This window comes from Alosa alosa, chromosome 17 (assembly GCF_017589495.1).
Source record: "Alosa alosa isolate M-15738 ecotype Scorff River chromosome 17, AALO_Geno_1.1, whole genome shotgun sequence".
In the NCBI taxonomy this organism is placed as follows: Eukaryota; Metazoa; Chordata; class Actinopteri; order Clupeiformes; family Clupeidae; genus Alosa; species Alosa alosa.
Genome location: NC_063205.1, coordinates 3017444 through 3044943, shown reverse-complemented (window position 1 = coordinate 3044943; position 27500 = coordinate 3017444). Strand labels below are relative to the sequence as shown.

The 27500-nt window shown below is 44.8% G+C and overlaps 1 protein-coding gene across 1 annotated transcript in view; it reads left to right on the top strand.

Annotated features, from left to right (window-relative positions):
• The window catches only part of LOC125310966 (mRNA-decapping enzyme 1B-like), a 38511-nt gene extending 22438 nt beyond the window's left edge, over positions 1 to 16073 (top strand). Inside the window, exons 5-9 of the mRNA XM_048268765.1 lie at positions 1115 to 1250; positions 1537 to 1659; positions 13138 to 14448; positions 14741 to 14926; positions 15245 to 16073. Of these exons, the coding sequence (XP_048124722.1) occupies positions 1115 to 1250; positions 1537 to 1659; positions 13138 to 14448; positions 14741 to 14926; positions 15245 to 15325 (1837 nt within the window). The 3' untranslated portion in view covers positions 15326 to 16073. The remainder of the gene's footprint in view (positions 1 to 1114; positions 1251 to 1536; positions 1660 to 13137; positions 14449 to 14740; positions 14927 to 15244) is intronic.
• The last annotated feature ends 11427 nt before the right edge of the window (positions 16074 to 27500 follow it).

Below are 27500 nucleotides of genomic sequence, written 5' to 3'. Positions count from 1 at the left end.
CATAGACTCCAATGGAGCAGTCACTGCCTCTGCTCTGCATAAAGGGGGATTTTGACCCCTCCTTAGCTACTCTAACACCACTCGGCACACTCTAATATCCATCTCTGAAGCTACGCTACGCTAACACCACTCGGCACACTCTAGTATCCATCTCTGAAGCTACGCTACGCTAACACCACTCGGCACACTCTACAGTAGTATCCATCTCTGAAGCTACGCTACGCTAACACCACTCGGCACACTCTAATATCCATCTCTGAAGCTACGCTACGCTAACACCACTGCACACTCTAGTATCCATCTTCTCAAGTTACGCCACGCCAACACCACTCGCACACTCTACAGTAGTATCCATCTCTGAAGCTACGCTACGCTAACACCACTCGGCACACTCTAGTATCCATCTCTGAAGCTACGCTACGCTAACACCACTCGGCACACTCTAGTATCCATCTCTGAAGCTACGCTACGCTAACACCACTCGGCACACTCTAGTATCCATCTCTGAAGCTACGCTAACACTCTTGGCACACACAGCAGATAGGAAGGAAGGGGACCGATGTAGGGCTCGCTGTTTGGAGCATTGGGCATGGGTCTGGCCATGCGGAAAGTCTAGTGTCTAATCATATGGAATCTATACAGCTGCTGTTTTAAAGGAGCATTGGATATGGGTCTGGCCATGCGGAAAGCCTAGTGTCTAATCATATGGAATCTATACTGTTTAAAAGGAGCATTGGGCATGGGTCTGGCTATGAGGAAAGCCTAGTGTCTAATCATATGGAATCTATACAGCTGCTGTTTTAAAGGAGCATTGGCTTTGGCTATACTGGTAAAATGGAAAGAAAGGGTGGAATGTGATTGGCTGTTGTATTCAGTTGTCCAATTGTCCGAAGCGTGTGTAAATGTGTTTGTGTGTGTGTGTGTAAATGTGTGTGTGTGTGTGTGTGTGTGTGTGTGTGTGTGTGTGTGTGTAAATGTGTGTGTGTTGTCCGCAGCCTGACACGTCAGGAGCAGCAGCTGCACCAGCAGCAGATATATATATATATATTATGTGTGTGTGTGTAAATGTGTGTGTGTGTGTGTGTGTGGGTAAATGTGTGTGTGTTGTCCGCAGCCTGACACGTCAGGAGCATCAGCTGCACCAGCAGCAGAAGTGTGGGTGGGTCTCCCCCCGAGCACTGGACACCAGCCAGGCCAGAGGAGTGGACATCCTGCAGATGCTCACCAAGGCTCGGAGCGAGTACGACAAGGTACACACACACACACACACACACACACACACACACACACACACACACACACACACACACCTGCAGATGCTCACCAAGGCTTGGAGCGAGTACGACAAGGTACACATACACACCTGCAAGTACCAAGAAAATTGCAATCGGTGCATCTAGTCCTCTCCAAGGCTACCATGGTATGTTCCATCACTAAAGCTTCAGACAGGTGGGATAAGTTAGACACTGAGACAGAGAGGGAGAGACACATGGTGGAGGTTGACCTTTGACCTGCGGCGTCCTCCCCGCTCCTCAGGGCAAGGTGAGCTCGGAGCCCCTGGAGATTGGGGGCGGAGGGGGCGTGATCCACGACAACCCGCACCTGGTCAAGCCCATCCCTCTCAAGCCCAGCGAGCGGCAGAGGATGCTGCAGCACCAGGTACGCTGCCCCCACCCCTTACCTTTCACCTCTGACCTTTGACCTTTGTGCTTCTACCAAACATATTAGCCTCTGGTACACCACGCTGCCCCTCACCCTTCACCTTTGACCTTTGTCCTTTGTGCTTCTGCCCAACACCACTCCCACGGGTAGCCCCAGATTTGCTGGCATGGCCAAGTAGCACCTTAAGCACAGACGCAAACTGCGTGTTGTGGTGTTTGTGTGTGTGTGTGTGTGTGTGTGTGAGTGACTCCAGACAGCTGAGTGGTGGCGGTAGGGGGTGTGTGTGTGTGTGTGTGTGTGTGTGTGACTCCAGACAGCTGAGTGGTGGCGTAGGGTAAAATGTGAGTCAAGCACCAGCTCAAGTGCATCTGGTCCTTAGAGTCCTTGAAAGCCACTGAGAGGGTGTGTGAACCCTCGCTCTCTTCCTCTCTCTCTCTCTCACTCTCTTTCTCGCTCTTCCCCTCTCTCTCTCTCTCTTTCTCTTTGTCCTATCTCTCTTTTGCTCTGTCCTTTTCTCTCTCACTGTCCCTCTCTCTCTTTCTCTCAAATCAAATCAAATGGCATGAATGAATAAAGTCATTGTTGCCAAAGCTGCAGGTATAACATATTAATAATAAACTTTACATTAATATTGGTATAAAGATCAAATTAAAAAATGAAAGGGAAAATAAGTGAAATAAAAGGATAAATGGCAATACAACTCAGAGGACGGTAATAGCTTCAGCACTAATACAATATACTGTAGAAAAGATAATAGAAAAAGAAAATAAAACTAATGCAAACCCATATTATATGTACATCTACCCATATTATATGCACATCTACCCATATTATATGCTTACACTCACACACAACTACCCATATTATATGCACATCTACCCATATTATATGCTTACACTCACACACATCTACCCATATTATATGCACATCTACCCATATTATATGCACATCTACCCATATTATATGCTTACACTTAGACACATCTACCCATATTATATGCTTACACTTACACACACATCTACCCATATTATATGCTTACACTCACACACACATCTACCCATATTATATGCTTACACTTACACACACATCTACCCATATTATATGCTTACACTTAGACACATCTACCCATATTATATGCTTACACTTACACACATCTACCCATATTATATGCACATCTACCCATATTATATGCTTTTCACACTTAGACACACATCTACCCATATTATATGCTTACACTTAGACACATCTACCCATATTATATGCTTACACTTACACACATCTACCCATATTATATGCTTACACTTAGACACATCTACCCATATTATATGCTTACACTTAGACACATCTACCCATATTATATGCTTACACTTACACACACATCTACCCATATTATATGCTTACACTTAGACACACATCTACCCATATTATATGCTTACACTTAGACACATCTACCCATATTATATGCTTACACTTACACACATCTACCCATATTATATGCTTACACTTACACTTACACACATCTACCCATATTATATGCTTACACTTAGACACATCTACCCATATTATATGCTTACACTTAGACACATCTACCCATATTATATGCTTATACTTACACACACATCTACCCATAGTATATCCTTACACTTAGACACACACATCTACCCATATTATATGCTTACACTTAGACACATCTACCCATATTATATGCTTACACTTAGACACATCTACCCATATTATATGCTTACACTTAGACACACATCTACCCATATTATATGCTTACACTTAGACACATCTACCCATATTATATGCTTACACTTAGACACACATCTACCCATATTATATGCTTACACTTAGACACACATCTACCCATATTATATGCTTACACTTACACACACACATCTACCCATATTATATGCTTACACTTAGACACACATCTACCCATATTATATGCTTACACTTAGACACATCTACCCATATTATATGCTTACACTTACACACACATCTACCCATATTATATGCTTACACTTACACACATCTACCCATATTATATGCTTACACTTAGACACATCTACCCATATTATATGCTTACATCTCTACCCATATTATATGCTTACACTTACACACACATCTACCCATATTATATGCTTACACTTAGACACATCTACCCATATTATATGCTTACACTTACACACATCTACCCATATTATATGCTTACACTTAGACACATCTACCCATATTATATGCTTACACTTACACACATCTACCCATATTATATGCTTACACTTGCACACACATCTACCCATATTATATGCTTACACTTACAGACACATCTATCAATCAATTTAAGTTAAATAGCTGAATTATCAAACAAAGTATTTACATGTACACAAAGAGGATTGATCCATCAATATTTATCATCAATATATTCATCCTCTCCCTCTCTTTCTCTCCCCCCCTCTCTCTCTCCCTCTCTTTCTCTCTCCCCCCCCTCTCTGTCCCCTCTCTCTCTCTCTCTTTCTCTCTCTCTCTCAATTCAATTCAACAAGCTTTATTGGCTTAAATGTAGATTTTACAGTATTGCCAAAACATTCAATAAAATAATAACAATACTATACAAACAAATACATAACAATAACTATACAAACAAATAATAACAATAATAGTAATAATACAAATAATGATAGTAACACCTGGCTGATTAAATGAACAGAAAGAAGGAGACAACACAGAAAATGATTGATGAAATGAATGACTATGTTATTGATCATGGAACATGGGCCGTTCTCACCTATGAATGATAATGTTATTGATCATGGAACATGGGCCTTTCTCTCAGGATGTGGCTGCTCATTTTCTACTACATTACCTCGGTGAGCACACACCCTTTTCACCCAAAATCTAACCGCTTCTTAACCCCCTCTCAACGGGTGGGCACAGTGCCACGCACAAGTTGCAGTGCACACACAGGAGGCTATACCAGTGGTTTTCAAAGTGGGGGCCGGGGCCGCGAGGGGATGCCAGGGGGGACTCCGCAAGTTGGAAAGAAAAATGGTTGTTATACAATGTCATTATAATAATTTGTCACATATCTGAACATTATATTTCCCATGATAATAACTGGGAATAATAGTAGAGTGATAACTCTCATATAGCAGAAAGCCCCAAATGCAATTTTTACACACTGTATGCCCCATCGCGAAGTGTTTGTGGCTAAAATAATTATTAGGATTAGCTTAATGTATTTTTACATTTGCCATAGTATTGTCGATGGGTTTAATAACACATCACGGGGGTCCTTGTCCAGACCTAGTGGTATTTGGGGGGCCTTGTCCAGAACCTAGTGGTATTTGGGGGGCCTTGTCGTGGAAAAGTTTGGGAACCCCTGGCCTATACAACAGCAGGCTATAGAACACTATACAACAGCAGGCTATACAACAGCAGGCTATAGAACACTATACAACAGCAGGCTATAGAACACTATACAACAGCAGGCTAAGCAACAGCAGGCTATGCAACAGCAGGCTATAGAACACTATACAACAGCAGGCTAAGCAACAGCAGGCTATGCAACAGCAGGCTATGCAACAGCAGGCTATGCAACAGTAGGCTATACAACAGTAGGCTATACAACACTATACAACAGCAGGCTATAGAACACTATACAACAGCAGGCTAAGCAACAGCAGGCTATGCAACAGCAGGCTATAGAACACTATACAACAGCAGGCTATACAACAGCAGGCTATACAACAACAGCGGGCTATACACTATACAACAGCAGGCTAAGCAACAGCGGGCTAGAACAGCAGGCTATACAACAGCAGGCTATAGAACACTATACAACAGGCTATTGAACACTATGCTCTTGCAGGCTAAGCAACAGCAGGCTATGCAACAGCAGGCTATAGAACACTATACAACAGCAAAGGCAACAGCAGGCTATGCAACAGCAGGTTAAACAACAGTAGGCTATACAACAACAGCAGGCTATAGAACACTATACAACAGCAGGCTAAGCAACAGCAGGCTATGCAACAGCAGGCTATAGAACACTATACAACAGCAGGCTATACAACAGCAGGCTATACAACACTATACAACAGCAGGCTATAGAACACTATACAACAGCAGGCTAAGCAACAGCAGGCTATGCAACAGCAGGCTATAGAACACTATACAACAGCAGGCTATGCAACAGTAGGCTATGCAACAGCAGGCTATGCAACAGTAGGCTATACAACAGTAGGCTATACAACACTATACAACAGCAGGCTATAGAACACTATACAACAGCAGGCTAAGCAACAGCAGGCTAAGCAACAGCAGGCTATGCAACAGCAGGCTATAGAACACTATACAACAGCAGGCTAAGCAACAGCAGGCTATACAACAGCAGGCTAAGCAACAGCAGGCTATGCAACAGTAGGCTACACAACAGTAGGCTATACAACACTATACAACAGCAGGCTATAGAACACTATACAACAGCAGGCTATACAACAGCAGGCTATACAACACTATACAACAGCAGGCTATACAACACTATACAACAGCAGGCTATAGAACACTATACAACAGCAGGCTATACAACACTATACAACAGCAGGCTATACAACAGCAGGCTATGCAACAGTAGGCTATACAACAGTAGCTATACAACACTATACAACAGCAGGCAATAGAACACTATACAACAGCAGGCTATAGAACAGCAGGCTATGCAACAGTAGGCTATACAACAGTAGCTATACAACACTATACAACAGCAGGCAATAGAACACTATACAACAGCAGGCTATAGAACAGCAGGCTATAGAACACTATACAACAGCAGGCTATACAACACTATAGAACAGCAGGCTATAGAACAGCAGGCTATAGAACACTATACAACAGCAGGCTATACAACAGCAGGCTATGCAACAGTAGGCTATACAACAGTAGGCTATACAACACTATACAACAGCAGGCTATGCAACAGCAGGCTATACAACAGCAGGCTATACAACACTATACAACAGCAGGCTATAGAAAACTATACAACAGCAGGCTATACAACACTATACAACAGCAGGCTATAGAACACTATACAACAGCAGGCTATAGAACAGCAGGCTATAGAACACTATACAACAGCAGGCTATACAACAGCAGGCTATGCAACAGCAGGCTATACAACACTATACAACAGCAGGCTATAGAACACTATACAACAGCAGGCTATAGAACACTATACAACAGCAGGCTAAGCAACAGCAGGCTATGCAACAGCAGGCTATAGAACACTATACAACAGCAGGCTAAGCAACAGCAGGCTATGCAACAGCAGGCTATAGAACACTATACAACAGCAGGCTAAGCAACAGCAGGCTATGCAACAGTAGGCTATACAACAGTAGGCTATACAACACTATACAACAGCAGGCTATAGAACACTATACAACAGCAGGCTATACAACAGCAGGCTATACAACACTATACAACAGCAGGCTATAGAACACTATACAACAGCAGGCTATAGAACACTATACAACAGCAGGCTATACAACAGCAGGCTATGCAACAGCAGGCTATACAACAGTAGCTATACAACACTATACAACAGCAGGCTATAGAACACTATACAACAGCAGGCTATAGAACAGCAGGCTATAGAACACTATACAACAGCAGGCTATAGAACACTATACAACAGCAGGCTATAGAACAGCAGGCTATACAACAGCAGGCTATACAACAGTAGGCTATGCAACAGTAGGCTATACAACAGTAGCTATACAACACTATACAACAGCAGGCTAAGCAACAGCAGGCTATGCAACAGTAGGCTATACAACAGTAGCTATACAACACTATACAACAGCAGGCTATACAACAGCAGGCTATACAACAGCAGGCTATAGAACACTATACAACAGCAGGCTATACAACAGCAGGCTATACAACAGTAGGCTATGCAACAGTAGGCTATACAACAGTAGCTATACAACACTATACAACAGCAGGCTATAGAACACTATACAACAGCAGGCTATACAACAGCAGGCTATACAACACTATACAACAGCAGGCTATACAACACTATACAACAGCAGGCTATAGAACACTATACAACAGCAGGCTATACAACAGCAGGCTATACAACAGCAGGCTATGCAACAGTAGGCTATACAACAGTAGCTATACAACACTATACAACAGCAGGCAATAGAACACTATACAACAGCAGGCTATAGAACAGCTATGCAACAGTAGGGCTATACAACAGATACAACACTATACAACAGGGCAATAGAACACTATACAACAGCAGGCTATAGAACAGCAGGCTATACAACACTATACAACAGCAGGCTATACAACACTATAGAACAGCAGGCTATAGAACAGCAGGCTATAGAACACTATACAACAGCAGGCTATACAACAGCAGGCTATGCAACAGTAGGCTATACAACAGTAGGCTATACAACACTATACAACAGCAGGCTATGCAACAGCAGGCTATACAACAGCAGGCTATACAACACTATACAACAGCAGGCTATAGAAAACTATACAACAGCAGGCTATACAACACTATACAACAGCAGGCTATAGAACACTATACAACAGCAGGCTATAGAACAGCAGGCTATAGAACACTATACAACAGCAGGCTATACAACAGCAGGCTATGCAACAGCAGGCTATACAACACTATACAACAGCAGGCTATAGAACACTATACAACAGCAGGCTATAGAACACTATACAACAGCAGGCTAAGCAACAGCAGGCTATGCAACAGCAGGCTATAGAACACTATACAACAGCAGGCTAAGCAACAGCAGGCTATACAACAGCAGGCTATAGAACACTATACAACAGCAGGCTAAGCAACAGCAGGCTATGCAACAGTAGGCTATACAACAGTAGGCTATACAACACTATACAACAGCAGGCTATAGAACACTATACAACAGCAGGCTATACAACAGCAGGCTATACAACACTATACAACAGCAGGCTATAGAACACTATACAACAGCAGGCTATAGAACACTATACAACAGCAGGCTATACAACAGCAGGCTATGCAACAGCAGGCTATACAACAGTAGCTATACAACACTATACAACAGCAGGCTATAGAACACTATACAACAGCAGGCTATAGAACAGCAGGCTATAGAACACTATACAACAGCAGGCTATAGAACACTATACAACAGCAGGCTATAGAACAGCAGGCTATAGAACACTATACAACAGCAGGCTATACAACAGTAGGCTATGCAACAGTAGGCTATACAACAGTAGCTATACAACACTATACAACAGCAGGCTAAGCAACAGCAGGCTATGCAACAGTAGGCTATACAACAGTAGCTATACAACACTATACAACAGCAGGCTATGCAACAGCAGGCTATACAACAGCAGGCTATAGAACACTATACAACAGCAGGCTATACAACAGCAGGCTATACAACAGTAGGCTATGCAACAGTAGGCTATACAACAGTAGCTATACAACACTATACAACAGCAGGCTATACAACAGCAGGCTATGCAACAGCAGGCTATACAACAGTAGGCTATACAACACTATACAACAGCAGGCTATGCAACACTATACAACAGCAGGCTATAGAACACTATACAACAGCAGGCTATACAACAGCAGGCTATACAACAGTAGGCTATGCAACAGTATACAACAGTACAACAGTAACACTATACAACACAGGCTATAGAACAACAGGCTATGCAACAGTAGGCTATACAACAGTACATACAACACTATACAACAGCAGGCTATGCAACACTGCAACAACAAAGGGCTATAGAACAGCATACAACAGCAGGCTATACAACAGCAGGCTATACAACACTATAGAACAGCAGGCTATACAACAGCAGGCTATGCAACACTATACAACAGCAGGCTATAGAACACCTACAACAGCAGGCTATGCAACAGCAGGCTATACAACACTATACAACAGCAGGCTATAGAACACTATACAACAGCAGGCTATAGAACACTATACAAACAGCAGGCTATAGAACACTATACAACAGCAGGCTATAGAACAGCAGGGCTATACAACACTATACAACAGCAGGCTATACAACACTATAACGGGCTACAACAGTAGCTATACAACACTATACAACAGCAGGCTATAGCAACAGCAGGCTATGCAACAGTAGGCTATACAACAGCAGGCTATACAACACTATGCAACAGCAGGCTATACAACAGCAGGCTATAGAACACTATACAACAGCAGGCTATACAACAGCTATACAAACAATAGCAGGCTATACAACACTATACTAACAACAGGCTATAGAACACCAGGCTATACAACAGCAGGCTATAGAACACTATACAACAGCAGGCTATAAACAAAAGCAGGCTATGCAACAGGCTATAGAACACTATACAACAGCAGGCTATACAACAGCAGGCTATGCAACAGTAGGCTATACAACAGTAGCTATACAACACTATACAACAGCAGGCTATGCAACAGTAGGCTATACAACAGTAGCTATACAACACTATACAACAGCAGGCTATGCAACAGCAGGCTATACAACAGTAGGCTATGCAACAGTAGGCTATACAACAGTAGCTATACAACACTATACAACAGCAGGCTATGCAACAGTAGGCTATGCAACAGTAGCTATACAACACTATACAACAGCAGGCTATGCAACAGCAGGCTATACAACAGCAGGCTATACTACAGTAGGCTATACAACAGCAGGCTATACAACAGCAGGCTATGCAACAGTAGGCTATACAACAGTAGCTATACAACACTATACAACAGCAGGCTATGCAACAGCAGGCTATGCAACAGTAGGCTATACAACAGTTGGCTATGCAACAGTAGGCTATACAACAGCAGCTATGCAACAGTAGGCTATACAACAGTTGGCTATGCAACAGTAGGCTATACAACAGCAGCTATACAACACTATACAACAGCAGGCTATACAACAGTAGGCTATACAACAGCAGGCTATGCAACAGTAGGCTATACAACACTATACAATAGCAGGCTATGCAACAGTAGCTATACAACAGTAGGCTATACAACACTATACAACAGCAGGCTATGCAACAGTAGCTATACAACAGTAGGCTATACAACACTATACAACAGCAGGCTAAGCAACAGTAGCTATACAACAGTAGGCTATACAACACTATACAACAGCAGGCTAAGCAACAGTAGCTATACAACACTATACAACAGCAGGCTATGCAACAGTAGCTATACAACAGTAGGCTATACAACACTATACAACAGCAGGCTAAGCAACAGTAGCTATACAACAGTAGGCTATACAACACTATACAACAGCAGGCTATGCAACAGCAGCTATACAACACTATACAACAGCAGGCTATGCAACAGTAGCTATACAACAGTAGGCTATGCAACAGTAGCTATACAACAGTATTCTATACAGTACAACAGCAGGCTATACAACAGTAGCCATACAACAGTAGGCTATACAACACTATACAACAGCAGGCTATACAACAGCAGGCTATACAACAGTAGCCATACAACAGTAGGCTATACAACACTATACAACAGCAGGCTATACAACAGCAGGCTATACAACAGTAGGCTATGCAACACTATACAACAGTAGGCTATACAACAGCAGGCTATACAACAGTAGCCATACAACAGTAGGCTATACAACACTATGCAACAGTAGGCTATACAACAGTGGCACAACAGGATCCAACAGGAGCTCTCAGTGGTGGAATGGGGAACTTGCAGAGTTCCTGTCTACCAGGAACAGGAGTATTGAGGAGTATCAGGAGTATTGAAAGGCAATACATTCAATAGCACGGTGCCTCCACTGTAAGATTACTACACTTACCTTCTAGCTTGTGTATAATGTATTCCTACAGAATTTAAATATACAATGAGTAAATAATCAGACTAGTGGTAGTGAATGCATACACATTAATTGCCAATACACCCAGGATATAATGAAATATAATAATACAGAATACAGAATTTATTCTATAAAGATAATAATAAAATGATGACATTTAAAAACAACAAAAACAGCTATAAAATCAATAAAAACAACTTCAATGAGAAGCAAAAGTGAATCAAAACCCTGACAAGCAGATGAGCAAGCGAACAATGAAACCAATGTCCAACCTGACTCGCTAATGTTAACGTTTCCCCCCGTCTGTGTCTGTCTCTCTCTCTCTTTATCTTTCTCCCACCTCTCTCTCTCTCTTTCTCCCTCTCTCTTTCTTTCTCCCTCTCCTCTCCCTCTCTCTCTCTCTTTATCTTTCATCTTTCCCCCCACCTCTCTCTCTTTCTCCCTCTCCTCTCTCTGTCTCTCTCTCTCCCTCTTCTCTCTCTCTCTGTCTCCTCTCTCTCTTTCTCCCTCTCTCTGTCTCTATCTCTTTCTCTCTCTCTCTCTCTCTCTCTCTCTCTGGGGAGTATTAAAGTGTGTGTTTGGTGGATTGTAGTGTGTGTTTGTTGGGTGCAGTGTGTGGTTGCCGTGGTAATCAGGTGTGATGTGTACATACCCAGCATCCTCTGCTCTGAAGCCTTCTCCGGTGACAAAGTCCAGACCACCTCACGCTCCACATGCTTCTCCTGCAGAGCCCTAAATAAAACCTTTTCTGTGTGTTTGTCTCTGTGTCTCTGTGTGTGTGTGTCTGTGTGTGTGCCTTTTTTAGTAGCACTGATGACAGAAATGATCTGCTAATCTTTTTGTTTCTCTCCCCACTGTCTTCACTTCTATCTCTCTCTCTTCCCCCCCCCCTCTCTCTCTCTCTATCTCTCTCTCTCTTCCCCCCTCTCTCTCTCTCTATCTCTCTCTCTTCCCCCCCCTCTCTCTCTCTCTCTCTCTCTCTCTCTCTCTCTCTCTCTCTCTCTCTCTCTGTGTCTGTACTCCTGTGTTATTTGTCTTCACTTCTCTCTCTTTCCCTCCTTTCTCTTCCTCTCTCACTCTGTTTTTTCTCTATTTCTTCCTCCCTGAGCCACTCTTCCCTCATTCTATCCCTCTCTCCCTCTTTCTCCTTATCTGTCCCTCTCTCCCTCTCCTTCCATCTCTCCTTCTCTCTCCCTCCCTCTCTCCCCCTCCCTCTCTCCCTCTCTCTCCTTCTCTCTCCCTCCCTCTCTCTCTCTCCCTCCTTCTCTCCCTCTCTATCTCCCTCCCTCCCTCTCTCTCTCTCCCTCCCTCTCTCTCTCCCTCCTCTCTCTCTCTCCCTCCTTCTCTCCCTCTCTCCCCTCCCTCCTTCTCCCCCTCTCTCTCTCTCTCTCTCTCTCTCTCTCTCTCTCTCTCTCCCTCCTTCTCTCTCTCTCCCCCCTCTCTCCCTCCTCCCCCTCTCCCCCTCTCTCTCCCTCTCTCTCTCCCTCTCCTCCTCTCCCATATCAGGATGGTGACTCTAAGCCCATCTCTCTGGTGTCTCTGTTTGGATCCCAGCCGCTCCCCTCCTTCCCTCAGCCTCACCACCAGCAGCAGCCCCAAACGGGCCCACTGGTCCAGCAGCCCCACACGGGCCCACCGGCCCAGTCTCACCAGCAGCAGCCCCACACGGGCCCACCGGTCCAGCAGCCCCACACGGGCCCACCGGTCCAGCAGCCCCACACAGGCCCACCGGCCCAGTCTCACCAGCAGCAGCCCCACACGGGCGGTGGCTCAGGCAGACCTGGGGCCGGAGGTCGTCCGGCGGTGGCGCGCTCCCTGTCCTACGACGACCCCTCCGCCCAGGCGGTGCCAGTGAGCCCTGGTGGAGGTCCTCTGATGGGCGCGCCCCCCCCCCCCTCGTCCTCCAGCGCTGCGGCAGGGGTGCCCCAGCCCTGCCCTGCCATCCAGATGCTGATGAGCGGCCTGCGGGGGGCGCCAGAGATGCAGCTGCTCGCCGACTCGCCCGACAAGCGCGTGTGTGAGAACGGCCTCCAGCGAGGAGGAGGAGACCCGCTCCAGAAACTCTTCCCCAACCCCTTGCTCTCCATCCTGCCCCGATGCCCACCTCCTCGTCTGTATCTGCCCCGATGCCCCCCTCCTCGTCTGTATCTGCCCCGATGCCCCCCTCCTCGTCTGTATCTGCCCGTGCTGCCCCGTGCTCCCCCCCACCTTCCGTCTGGGACTTCCGCGGTCATTAGCCCCATGGATGCATTACTGGGATCTTCCAGCAGCACCCCCACTTCAACCAGCACCCCCACTTCAACCAGCAGCACCCCCACTTCAACCAGCACCCGCAAATCCACCAGCACCCCCAAATCCACCAGCACCCGCAAATTCACCAGCACCCCCAAATGCAACAACAGCCCCACCCCCAATTCACCAGCACCCCCAAATGCAACAACAGCCCCACCCTCAAATCCACCCAGCATCCTCACATGCTTCAGAACCTCCATCACCCCCTCCTCCCCACCCCCCCCCCCCACCCAGCCGCTCTTCTTCAGCCCCAGCAAGCCCCTGCAGCCCCCCCCCCACCCTCTCCAGGTGAGCTCAGGTGTGCTGCCCACTGCTCAGGCCGGCTCAGGTGTGCTACCTGCGCAGGGTGGCACAGGTGTGGTGTCCCCTCACGAGCTGCTGCAGCGCCTGCAGCTGGTCCAGCAGGAGCAGAACCAAGAGCAGAACCAGAACCAGCACCAGAGCCAGCACCAGGCATCTGAGTCTACTCGGCCCCCCCTGGCCCCCTGCTTCCACCAGAACCAGCACCAGGCCCGGTCCACAGAGGCCGACAGCGCCGTCCTGACCGGACCCAGCTCCAGCCAGCACTTCCAGGTGAGACCGCAGGCTGAGGATCACAGGACACACACACACCACCTGGCAGATAGCACACTTCATACACAGCACTCCATCAGAAGAGGTGGTGCAAGCAGGCTAAACTCATTAAAAAGGATGCTACTCAAAAAAACATGATGCACTGTGTGTGTGTGTGTGTGTGTGTGTGTGTGTGTACGTGTGTGTGTGTGCGCGCGCTCGCTCGCATGGTTGTGTGATATTCTGATCATATTCACCATGCCCCCTCCGCTCCTGTGAGTGAAAGTGTGTGTGTGTGTTATCTCTTCTGCAGGGTGTCCCGGCCGCAGTGGGCCCCACTCTGCTCATGTCCCCGAGTGTGTTCTCCCAGACCAAGCCGCCCCGTGGGGCAGAAGAGCCCAGCTGCCCCCAGACCCCCCGTCTGCCCCCTCCTGCCCCCGAGGAGCCCAGAACCCTGAGCAGGACCCAGCTACAGGCCACGCTCGTCCACCTCCTACAGGTGAGTCTAATCCACCTTTACACACCTCGTACAGGTGAGTCTGCTCCACCTTTACACACCTCCTACAGGTGAGTCTGCTCCACTCTTTCCTTGATATAGGTGAGTCTAATCCACCTTTACACACGTGTCGAGAGAGTAAACGTGTCAAGAGTGTAAACGTGTCGAGTGTAAACGTGTCTGTGTCCAGAGTGTAAACGCGTCCGGAGTGTAAACACGTCCAGAGTGTAAACACGTCCAGAGTGTAAACATGTCCGGAGTGTAAATGTGCACGTTAAGCGCCATTAACCAACCAGCATTTGCTCTTCTCTTCTGTTTCAGAATGACTCCTCTTTCCTGGATGTGATCTATGAGGCATACGTCTCCAGATTCGCCAAGGACGCCAGCCAACCTCGTTACTGACCCACGAGATGACCCAAGGCGACGCACCGGACAAACCCAAAGCCATGCACTATGCTGACCACATTATGCAAGCCTATGTGTGTGTGTGTGTGTGTGTGTGAGAGAGAGGGGAAATGTTTTATTTTTTAAATTTAGTTTTTAAATTATTGGAGTACATGAGAAGGGAAGGCATTCCTGTAGCATCTCTCTCCAAATGGTGCCCTTTAACTGACAGGGCACTGCACAGGTCAAAATGGCCACAGGCTCCTGTAGCTAAGCAGGTCCTCAGCTCTATGATGCCAAACACCATGATTTCCCTGCGCTAGACTGAGCAGGGTCCCAGCTTGTGCAAGCACTAGGATGCTTCCAAAAAGTAGCAGAAGCTATCACATATATACACGCACACACATATACACACACGCACATAACCACACACACATAACCACACACTCACGATGAATCCCTCTCAATCTCTCCCACACTCACCAGTCAGGCTAATTTGATAGAAGATGTGTCTCATTTTAGAGAATATGAAAATATTTTGTTACAAAAAGGTTTTAGAATATTTTTTTCTATTTTTCTATGGAACAAATCTTCCTTCTTAACCGTTCTGCCAGGCCCTATGCAGCAGCAGTAGCAGTCGGCCGGGTGTGCTTGGAGTAAGGACTGCATGCCTGCAGACAGCAATGTGGACATTTTAAAAGTGACCTAAAGCAATGCTTTTGACCTCTGACCTCTGACTTATTAAAGACCACTGTTAAGCCCTGCACTCCTGATGTCTGAGATGTGTGCACTTTGTGTGTGTGTGTGTGTGTGTGTGTGTGTGTGTGTGTGTGTGTGTGTGTGTGTGTGTGTCTCACTGGCGCCCCCTGTGAGCTCTGAGTGATGTGTGTGTGTGTGTGTCTCATTGGCGCCCCCTGTGAGCTCTGAGTGAGGTGTGTGTCACACACACACATTTTTCTATTTTTGTGTCTCACTGGCGCCCCCTGTGAGCCCCTTAGTGAGGTGTGTGTGTGTATGGCACTGGCGCCCCCTGTGAGCTCTGAGTGATGTGTGTGTGTGTGTTTGTAGTGTCTCTGGTTGTCCTGTTTGGTGGCCACCTCCACAGGTATTGTCTATCTATAACTATATTGTCTATCTATAACGTGTGTATCTAGTCTCTGGTTAAACTTCACTCTCCTCAGTGGCGCCCCCTGTGGTACTGAATGGGATAATGTCTCACTGTACCAGCTCAATGTACACTACTAAGGTGTCAGCTCAATGTACACTCTTAAGGTGTCAGCTCAATGTACACTACTAAAGTGTATCCTATTCAGCTCAATGTACACTACTAAGGTGTCAGCTCAATGTACACTACTAAGGTGTGTCCTAGTCAGCTCAATGTTCATCGCTCCGGCACCCTTGAGCATTTTCTTTAAAATGGCGTCAGCTGCCACACCCCTTTTTTTGATCATAGAAAATCATCTAAATAGACATTAACATATAAACCCATCATGTATGGTATCAAATTAAAGCCCATTCATACAGAAATCAGCTTTGACCATAATAAAGTAGAAAAAAATAGTTTAGGTCCCTCCAGAGAACAAAATACCTTTTGCAAACCTTTAAGGTGAAATTAGGTTCCTTTTTGCTGCATAATAGCTTATACCTCTAAATCGTGTCATGTCTGGTATTAAATTAAATTATGGAACTGCCATGTAGCTTAATACATACATGAATACAATCATTCAATAGTAATTCATTTTAATATGAATTATAGCAAGTCTGATGTACCCTAGTTCACTAACTATCGGGTTAGCTAGCACGTTAGCTTTAATTTCCCTTGAATCAGTCGCTGAATTTCAGACAGCAATGTTGTGAGGTACTTCCCAGGTAGTTAGTACATTAATTATAACTGTCCTTGGATTTCCCCCCAGAATTACAGACAAAAATATATTTCATCCTAACATTTTTTTAATGCTTTAAAAACAGACACCACAATCCAGGATTGATACAAACTAGCTTAAGGTCACCTCATCCGTGGATATGGATGTGGGAGAGCACTGTTAAGTCACTTCACCCACCCACATGTTTCCTACCAGTCGGGGATCGAACTGGCCACCCTTCTATCACAAGTCCGATTCCCTAACCATTACGCCATGGATGCCCAAAGTAATTGAAAATAATTCTATGGCTGCAAAATTAGGAGACAAATGTTATGATTTGTTGGCTGTTCATGCATTGTTTGGTTGTGACAGTGTCATTTTCATATGGCAAAGGGAAAACCTCAGCAATCAATTTGATGCTCAAGAGGAATCTTGATTTGAAGAATTTTACATATTGTAACAAACTGCAAAGTTGTCTCAGAATGGCTTTTATTGGTTACGCACCAAAACACACGAGTACATAATTCCGGGCCCTTATGCTCCAGCACTAAACATCTATGTGAGGCTGTATCTACAACACACACTAGTTAGACCCGGTTATGAACACAGTAATCGACTATAAACATAAACACGACAGACAGGACGCACAACATTGGTAACTTGCATGGTTAACATTAACATTCAACATAACACATCAACTGAAAAGCATCATGGGAGCACAGTCATAAGCCAGCTAGGCTCAGTTCGTTACACAGCCCCCCGAGACTTAGTCCACGTCCCCTTGACTCAAGTCTTCCCTAAATCAGTCCATGAGCCTGGCTGGGGCCAGCTGACGCTGGCGTTAGGGCGCCCGCTGTCGCTGGCGGTGACTTCCGGTGAAGGCTGCGGTGACGGTGTTAGAGCCACAGCTCCATTGTCACCAAGTTTCACAGAGTCAGTGTCCAGGTCTCCCGACCCTCAGCTGAGGCCAGGGTCGACACGGGGGCCAGTCGATCCGCGGTGGAGAGCCACAACTCTCCGGCGGCAATCAGTCTCACACGATAGGCGATATCAGACAGCTTCTCTAAGACATCTCACGGCCCGACCCACTGGCTAGTGAGTTTCGGGGAAATGCCTTTCAGTAAAGTGAACGCTTGTTTCACTTTACTGGCGAATCGTAGCTCTTGATGAAGTCACATGAGCTGCAATAAAGTTTGGGAACGTAGTAAACAAATTGGCAGCATCTTTGTGGATATTCGGTGATGAAAAATTAGCATTTATATCTTAATATGAGATCATTTGTACTTAGCCTAGGCCCTAGGCAGAACTTTTGCAAGATGAAGATCACACAAGTCACCAGGCATACCGGTATGTGAGTTCAAGCAATCTTTTTATGTAGCAAAAACTGGTAGAAAAAGGCCCACTCTGATATTATTCTTAACCACACATAAAATGGCATGTTTTCCCCTTGTTGTTCTGTATGATTCCGAAGCATCTATATAGCCTACGAGAGGCGTAGTATTGTAGAGATCAGCGCTGCGTGTGTACCCGTGTGTGTGTATGTGTGCTTATGACATTTGCTGGCTGTTTTACTCTTGTAAACGTAATTTTTCGACCAGTTTTATTTGATTCACGTGGGGGGGGGGGGGGGCCTAGGAGAATTTTTTTTGAGCCGGGGGGTCCCCTTGGAAAAAAAAATTGACCAGGGGGGAGGGCCAGGCAGAACATTTTTAACCCGATCGTCTGGCGGCCGCCCAGCTAAATATCGTACAGTCCCTTACTGCATTCACCAAAAACTTCGAGGTATGGGAAGGCCTCGATCCGACAGTATTGATGCTTTTGAGAATCTGAGTGAAATCGCTGAAACGTCTGATTCGGGAGCCACAACCAGCAGTGCACAGTATGACTGGATTATGGACCCATTTAATGCAGCAGGTTGGTATTTTATTGAATATTGAACAATGCTGTAGAATATTGGCCTATTGCTAATATGTTGCTGGAAAACAGAAATACGTGTGTTTAACTTACAATGCCACATTATGTATTTATTTTATATATATCTGCAGCACCAGCTGATTTTAACTCTGCTGAAGAGGACCAATTTATTGAGCTGACCTCTGACTCAACACTAAGGCTGAGGTGTACAGCTCAGACACGGAGTTATTCTGGCTAGGAGTGGAGAGGGAGTAAGCAGTAAGTGGGAAGAGCTGTGCACATTCTTCTTCCCTTTTCTACATCTTATCTCTGAGAGATGGGGTTTGCAGCTGATGCTACACTGAAAACAAAGGACAGGTCTAAGCTCAACATTGTGTGTGTGGGTGTCCTCGTATGGTGTGGTGGCTGTGATGTGTTGTCTGCACACACCGTTTCAGAGTTTGCGTTGCATGTGTGTGTGTATAAGTATATATACTCTTTTGATCCCGTGAGGGAAATTTGGTCTCTGCATTTATCCCAATCCATGAATTAGTGAAACACACACAGCACACGGTGTACACACAGTGAGATGAAGCACACACTAATCCCGACACAGTGAGCTGCCTGCATCAACAGCGGCGCTCGGGGAGCAGTGAGGGGTTAGGTGCCTTGCTCAAGGGCACTTCAGCTGTGCCTACTGGTCGGGGTTCGAACCGGCAACCCTCTAGTTACAGGTCCGAAGTGCTAACCAGTAGACCACGGCTGTGTGTGTGGCTATGCATAACATACTGATTCCATCACAGGAGTTCTGAAGAGGACACCCGGCGTTTCCATGACAACAGAAAGACTGAGACGTGAGGGGCGGATTCATTTGAACTGTTATCTCATCTTTACTTAATTAGAAATGCATTACATCTGTTTTAAATATATATGCTGAGCTGTGCATTACTACTTTCAATACATTGAGACAATAGAGGTGTGTGTGAGAGAGAAAGGGATCTGTAAGTGGAGGTGTGTGTGTGTGTGTGTGTGTGTGTGTGTGTGTGTGTGTGTGTGTGTGTGTGTGTGTTACGACCCTCTTCTCCCCCTGCTGTCTGTGTAGAGGCCTATGCATCGACTGTGGGGTGGTTAATTGACTGATTGCACCTGGAGTGGGCGTGGTCTATATAAGCCTGAAGATCAACCTCACTGAGGCTGGGACACTCTTTCTGACATTCTGACTCTTGCACTCACACACACATCAAGACTTTCATTCACCACATCCACACACTCAACATCCACTCATTTGCACACACACTTCTCTTTCCCATGTGCTCACACATCCACTCATTTGCACACACACTTCTCTTTCCCATGTGCTCACACATCCACTCATTTGCACACACACTTCTCTTTCCCATGTGCTCACACATCCATTCTTCCAAACTCCATCATTGCAGGTATTTCCATCTTTGCAACTGCAGCCAGTAGCCCCATCATATCCCACAGACACAGTTTATCTGTTAGTAAATAAACTGAAGTATTGAAATTGCATTTGGTGTTGGCCTCCATTTCATGTTTGCTGCCCACACGAGCCTGGGCCTTAACACAACACACACACACACATACACACACACATACACACACACACTGGGCCGTAACACAACACACACACACACACATACACATGCACACACACTGGGCCGTAACACAACACACACATACACACACACACACACACACACACATGAGCCTGGGCCGTAACACAACACACACACACACACACACACACACACATGAGCCTGGGCCGTAACACACACACACACACACACACACACTGGGCCGTAACACAACACACACACACACACACACCTACACACACACACACCACACACACACACACACACACACACACACACACACACACACACACACACACACACATACACACATGAGCCTGGGCCGTAACACAACACACACACACACATACACACATGAGCCTGGGCCGTAGCACAACACACACACACACATACTGTACACACATGAGCCTGGGCCATAACACAACACATACACACATGAGCCTGGGCCGTAGCACAACACACACGAGCCTGGGCCGTAACAGTGTGTGTGAAGGATGAATCGTCTTTCTATGTGTATGAAAGGGAAGCTTGTGTATGAGAGAAGGATGGATCCTCTTCTGTGTGTGTGTGTGTGTGTGTGAAGGATGGATTGTCTTGTGTATGTGTGTAGAGGGAGGAGAAACCTCTCTCTAGTGTGTGTGTGTTTGTAGAGGTAGGGGAACCTCTCTCTAGTGTGTGTGTGTGTGTGTAGAGGGAGGGGAACCTCTCTCTAGTGTGTGTGTGTGTGTGTGTGTGTGTGTGTGTTTTGTAGAGGTAGGGGAACCTCTCTTTAGTGTGTGTGTGTGTGTGTAGAGGGAGGGGAACCTCTCTCTAGTGTGTGTGTGTAGAGGGAGGGAACCTCTCGTGTGTGTGTGTATGGGTTGTTTTAGGTGCACTTTGTGTGTGTGTGTGTGTATGTGTTGTTTTAGGGGCACTGTGTGTGTGTGTGTGTGGGTTGTGTGTGTGTGTGGGTTGTTATAGGTGCACTTTGTGCATAAAACGGATAAATCATGTCATCATTATGTGATCTGTGTGTGTGTGTGTGTGCCAACGTGCTGTCAACGATGCAGTGATGTGTCAGTATTGATTGCTCTGTTACTGTACTTGCTCTCATTTGCATTATGGATCTGGAGCCATTATGAATTAAAGCAATCACCTCTAATGAGCCCCTGTGTCATAACCAGTGTCTCTGAGTGTGTGTGTGTGTGTGTGTGTGTCTGAGTGTATGAGTGTGTCTCTGTGTGTGTGTGTGTGTGTGTGTGTGTGTGTGTTTTCTTACCAGTGCTTTTACAGCACTTTATACACTAATGTGTCGTACATTAATGGATTTTAAGTCGTCTGCACACACAGGTTGCCTGGGATGGCTGAAATGGGTCTAGGAGAGGTGTGTGTGACGCAGGTTGAGTGTGTGTGTTTTAAGGTTCAGTGTGTTTCAGGTTGCCCATGTTTCTATGTACAGCAAGGGAAATTAAGTATTGAACACATCAACATTTTTTTCAGTAAGTATACTTCCAATGAGGCTATTTGCATGAAATTTTCACCAGACATTAGTACTAAAGGTAATCCACACATTTATCATTTTTTCGTTACCAAGGTGTCACACATAGTGTTAATTTCGTCAGACGAGACGAGAGCAAATATGTTCGTCAACGACCTTTTTTTTCATGACTAAGACGAGACGATAGTATTGTCCTGAAACACTGACTAAGACTATCTTAAGATGCATTATTGTTGACGAAAAAAGACGAAACTAAAATGTTTTGCATGAAATAAAAACTAAGATAAAAATCTCTTCATTTTCATCTACAAAATGAGAAGACAGAATATCTAGCTGTTACGTTTTCAAAATATTCGAATGAGTTCATAAGCAACAGCTTTCCTGTAGGCTAGTCTACGTGCTGTTGCTGCAACCCTGTGGCTGCAACACCTAAACTACATGGAACAAGAACACTGGAGATCTCTGCCAGAGTTAGCAACCTAAGCTTTATGCCACAATGCTACATACCCAGAAGTTGAAGCTTCTCTCATACAAATTAACATCCACCAGAATGTCCATACGAAAATGTTCATCATGTAATGTCAACTATTTAACTAGTTAGACTGATGATGCAAAGTTTGCTAGCAAGTAAGCTAATATGGAAAGTTAAGCTAGCAAGTTAGCTATGGCTAAGATGGAGAGTCTGTTTGGGGAATGTGTTGTGTTTATGGCAGATATCGCCATCTAGCTAGTAAGTAAAACATTAATACTTTGGTCTACTACAGTGTTTTTCACACTTTTTCAGTTTCAGGACCACTTAACTAACCCTAGCTAAAAAAAAAAAAAAAAAGATTAGACCTACTTCAACAGTAGCCTATAATTAGTCTACACTATAGGCCTACTCACTGAACCACCTTGCTTATTGTCTTTGCACTTTGCTTATTGTGTTGTATTGTGTTCATACTGTATGATTTAAACTGGCATATCTTACATAGACAGTGTTGCAGAACTGTTTTTACATACAAGTTGGTTCAATATTGCAAACAACTCATCTATATTATATTTTACCACGTCTGCTCGCGGACCACTTGGGATAGCTTGCAGACCACCAGTGATTCCCGGACCACACTTTGAGAAACACTGGTCTATGAATATGACAGTGGTCCAGTCAAATCTTTTACTGTCTATTGTTAAATCCCAGCCGAGCTATAACTGTAGCTCGACTTACCTGTGCATGTAAACATACTGACTGACAAAAAATCAGAATGAGTAATTATAACAGACGAGTAGCCCTGTGGACACACAATATTGTTGGAAAATTGAGATGTGTGAAACACTATTTGACTTAAATGGTAATCAGAAATAATTTGTTATAAAAAAAAGACTAAAATGTGTTGACTAAAACTGACTAAGACTAAGATACCTTTAGTTTTCTTTTGACTAAAACTAGACTAAAATGACGAGACTTTTAGTCGACTAAAACTTGACTAACAAAAATGATATTTGAATGACTAAATATGACAAAGACTAAAAAGGACATTTCGTCACAAGACTAAGACTAAGACTAAATTAAAAATAGGTGACAAAATTAACACTAGTCACACAAGAAACATTTCATGATGTGTAAAAGCAAAGAGCTTTCCCAAGACCTTTGCAACCTTATTGTTGCAAAACATATCAATAGAACTGGTTACAGATGCCTTTCAAAAGTTCAGAAGCATCCAGTAAGCAGCATGGGAGCCATTATCTGCAAGTGGAAGGAACATCACTGCATCATCAACCGGCCATGCACAGGATCTCCTCACAAGATTTCTGACCAGGAAGTCAGAACAGTAACCCAAGAGCCAAGGACCGCTTGGAGAAAGCTCTAGAAAGACTTGGAGGCAGCAGGTACAATTGTTACAGAGAAAATCATAGGTAATGCACTCCACCGCCATGGCCTCTATGCACGCTCACCCCGCATGACTATGACTGAAGAAAAACATGTTGAAGCTCGTTGAAAGTTTGCTACACAACATTTGGACAATCCTATGACATACTGAGAGAATGTATTCTGGTCAAGCGAGAGCAAAATTTAACTTTTTGGATGTCATACTACACACCCATATTTGGAGGAGAAATGGCACTGTGCATCACCCTAAAAATACCATACCAACAGTGAGGTTTGGAGGTGGAGGCATCATGGTGTGGGGTGGTTTTTCATCTCATGGTACTGGCAGACTTCATACAGTTGAAGTAATGATGAATGGAGTCATTTTGTTCTGGGAGAATCTTGCCATCCACCAGGACAATGAGGATGAGACATGGCTACCTAGCAGGACAATGATCCAACGCATACAGCAAAGGAAACTCTCGATTGGTTTCAGAGAAAGGAAATGAAGGCCCAGACTTAAATCCAATTAAACAGTTTTGGAAAACTAAAGAACTTTGGTTAACTATATTCAGGATTCACAAAAAGGAAAGATTATCTTAAAAGATTATCTGTTTAAAAGAATGGGCCAAAATCACACCCGAATACTGCGACTGTCATTACAAATAAAGGCTTTTCCACTATTTAAAAAAAAACAGTAGGCACGTTCAATACTTTTTTCCTGTGTCATTCCACTTTATTACATATAACTCTACCTATGAACTTTAATGTTTTTATATGTGTGGATTATCTGAGTTAATACTAATGTCTGGTGAAAATGTAATGCAAATAGCCTCATTGGAAGTATAGTTACTGAAAAAAATGTTGACGTGTTCAATACTACTATAGCCAACATACATTGCTATAGGATCTCTAGATAGATAGATCCTGCTTTGAACACGGTTGTGTTGCATTTTGAGCACCATCAGCGTGAAAAGTTGGAAATGACTACTGAAAAGATACGTTTTAATGCACATCCGAGAGTTTGGGGAAATTCTCGCATGTTGCGCAGTCGTTATTCGTCAGCATAGTAAGCTGTTCCTGTATTTCTAAAAAAAATGTTGTAGGCTAGGCAAAGTTGCGCTGTAGACAAATGGGTCCATAACACTGTGGACGTCAATTCCGATGGAAACAGCAAATAACTCAAGTCGTTATATTGTATTGTTGTATTATATTGTATAGTCGTTATATCAGAACAAGAGGCTTTTGTGCAATAGCTAGTAGTTAGCGAAGTAGAAAACGAGAGGAATAGTGTTTAAAATGTCCATTTAAATTGTAGCCTAATATAATGCACTGTTGTGCATTTTAAATCAGAAATAAGAATGTGAGGAGGTTGCTATTAACTTTAAAGATTGCATCTACAATCGAAACTATCTACATGCAAATTGAATGGCCTTATGTCCGGTCTATGGATGTCTGCTTTAGTTATCACGGTCACTAGATTTTAATCTGTAAAGTTGAGGAGCTGGTATCTGTTAATGTTCGTGCAAATAGGCGGATTCATGTCCCTTGTAGTTTGCAACTGCGAGGTACATGGCAGGCGCCCCACAGAACGGTTTCATTTTGAGAGGTAGATATCCATGCTCTGGCACCCCCTCTGCGATGCGTTCGTCCCCCAGTTTCATGCGCCAGTTGCATGAGCTTTTATGACAAAACCGTGACTGTGACTTGTAGTTAACAAACTACATCCTAATAGAAAACTGTTAGCTTTCCTGGTATCAAATGACAAATGGTATAAGTTAAGCCTACGTTAAAAATTAAGGAATTATTTTAATTCAGAATAAATATCTGCTTTCATACAAAGGTAGCGCAGTAAGGAGCACAAAAGTGAAGCACAATTGGTAAGCAACGGATGATTTGGTTTACATAACCTAAATAAGCCCCTGCTTATCACAACAGGTTAGGCTAGGCTATTTCTAATCGGATTTCAGTTACTTGGCTATTTTTAAGACATTTTAAGATTACATTTTGAGTATAATGAGCATGTTGTGCATCATAGCCATATTTTCACAGCAGCGGATTTTCGAAAGTTTCAGCAATGGAGTTTCAGCAAACCAGACTGCAGCCCTAATGGCTTTATACGGCTCCGGAAATAAATCTTTTCCGTTGCTAAGGCTGACGATGACGATGGCCATGAGTGCGCGATGACAGCAGCAGTCGGCGGCTGAGCATGAACCTCAGATAGCGTGAATCAAAACAAACCCGCCAGTTTGCGCCGCCCTGAGACCAGTCGACTAATGCACATCTCTCTCACTGCCAGCGCCGATGTTCTTACTGATAAGGTTCCAAATCCTGCTGGAATTAGTTCACAACCCTGCATTCTTAAAGGTCCATCTGCCTTACTCACTGCTACGGGATCAGCCAAACGACCTAATGTGAGCTGGCAGAAAGGTTTAGAGGTGTGTGTGTGTGTGTTTGTGTGTTTATGTGTGTGTTTGTGTGTGTGTGTGTGTGTGTCCTTCCCACATTATTTTTTCCTGTTCTCTGGGCCCCCCCTCCCTACAGTCTTGCTTTTGCAAAGACAGATGTGTGAGTCCCCCCACCTCACACACAAACACACACACTTCAAGTAACACACACACTTGGTCTACTGGGAGTTAGCTTAGAAGGGGTTTCAGTCCAGTGCATTTAGCTGAGTGTGAAAGTTAGGGATCCAGCCTCCTTCACTGAGGACTAATCAATAGACAAAAGTGTGTGTGTGAGTGTGTGTGTGCGTGAATGCGTGTGTGTGTGTTGGGGGTAGGAGGGAGGTTAATGAAGTGGGTACAGGAGAGGAGCACACTAACACACACAGAGGCACACACACAGTCACAGCCTTCCCTGACTCGAGCGACCCTGTCCACTCCGCGCCACGTCCCTAAGCGGCGACTCCTGTAGGACGACGAGGTCCTTCTGCTTCTGCCCCAGCGTGTCTGTCAGAGGCGCAGTGCTCAAGTCACTCAAAAGAGCTCAACGGTGAGTGAACTAACATATCTCTCTCTCTCTCTCTCTCTCTCTCTCTGTCTCTCTCGCTCTTTCCCACGCTCTCTCTCTCTCTGTTTTTCCCTCCCTCTCTCGTTCTCTCTCTGTCTGTCTGTCTGTCTCTCTCACTCTTTCCCTCTCTCTGTTTTTCTCTTTCTCTCTCTCTCTCCCACGCTCTCTCTCTCTCTGTTTTTCCCTCCCTCTCTCGTTCTCTCTCTGTCTGTCTGTCTGTCTCTCTCACTCTTTCCCTCTCTCTGTTTTTCTCTTTCTCTCTCTCTCTCCCCCCTCTCTCTGTCTCTCTACTCTTGTGATGGACAGTATCAGTATCTGAACTCAGAACTCTTCATGGCTAAGATTGCAGTGCGTGTCATAAAGACTTACTGTGGGACGGAATCCTGTAAGCCTCTGGCTCAGGTCTGGCTCAGGTCTGGCTCAGGTGTGGCTCAGGTTCGGGTCATGTCAAGACAGGCAGGGTCTGTGCTGTGTGTGTCCT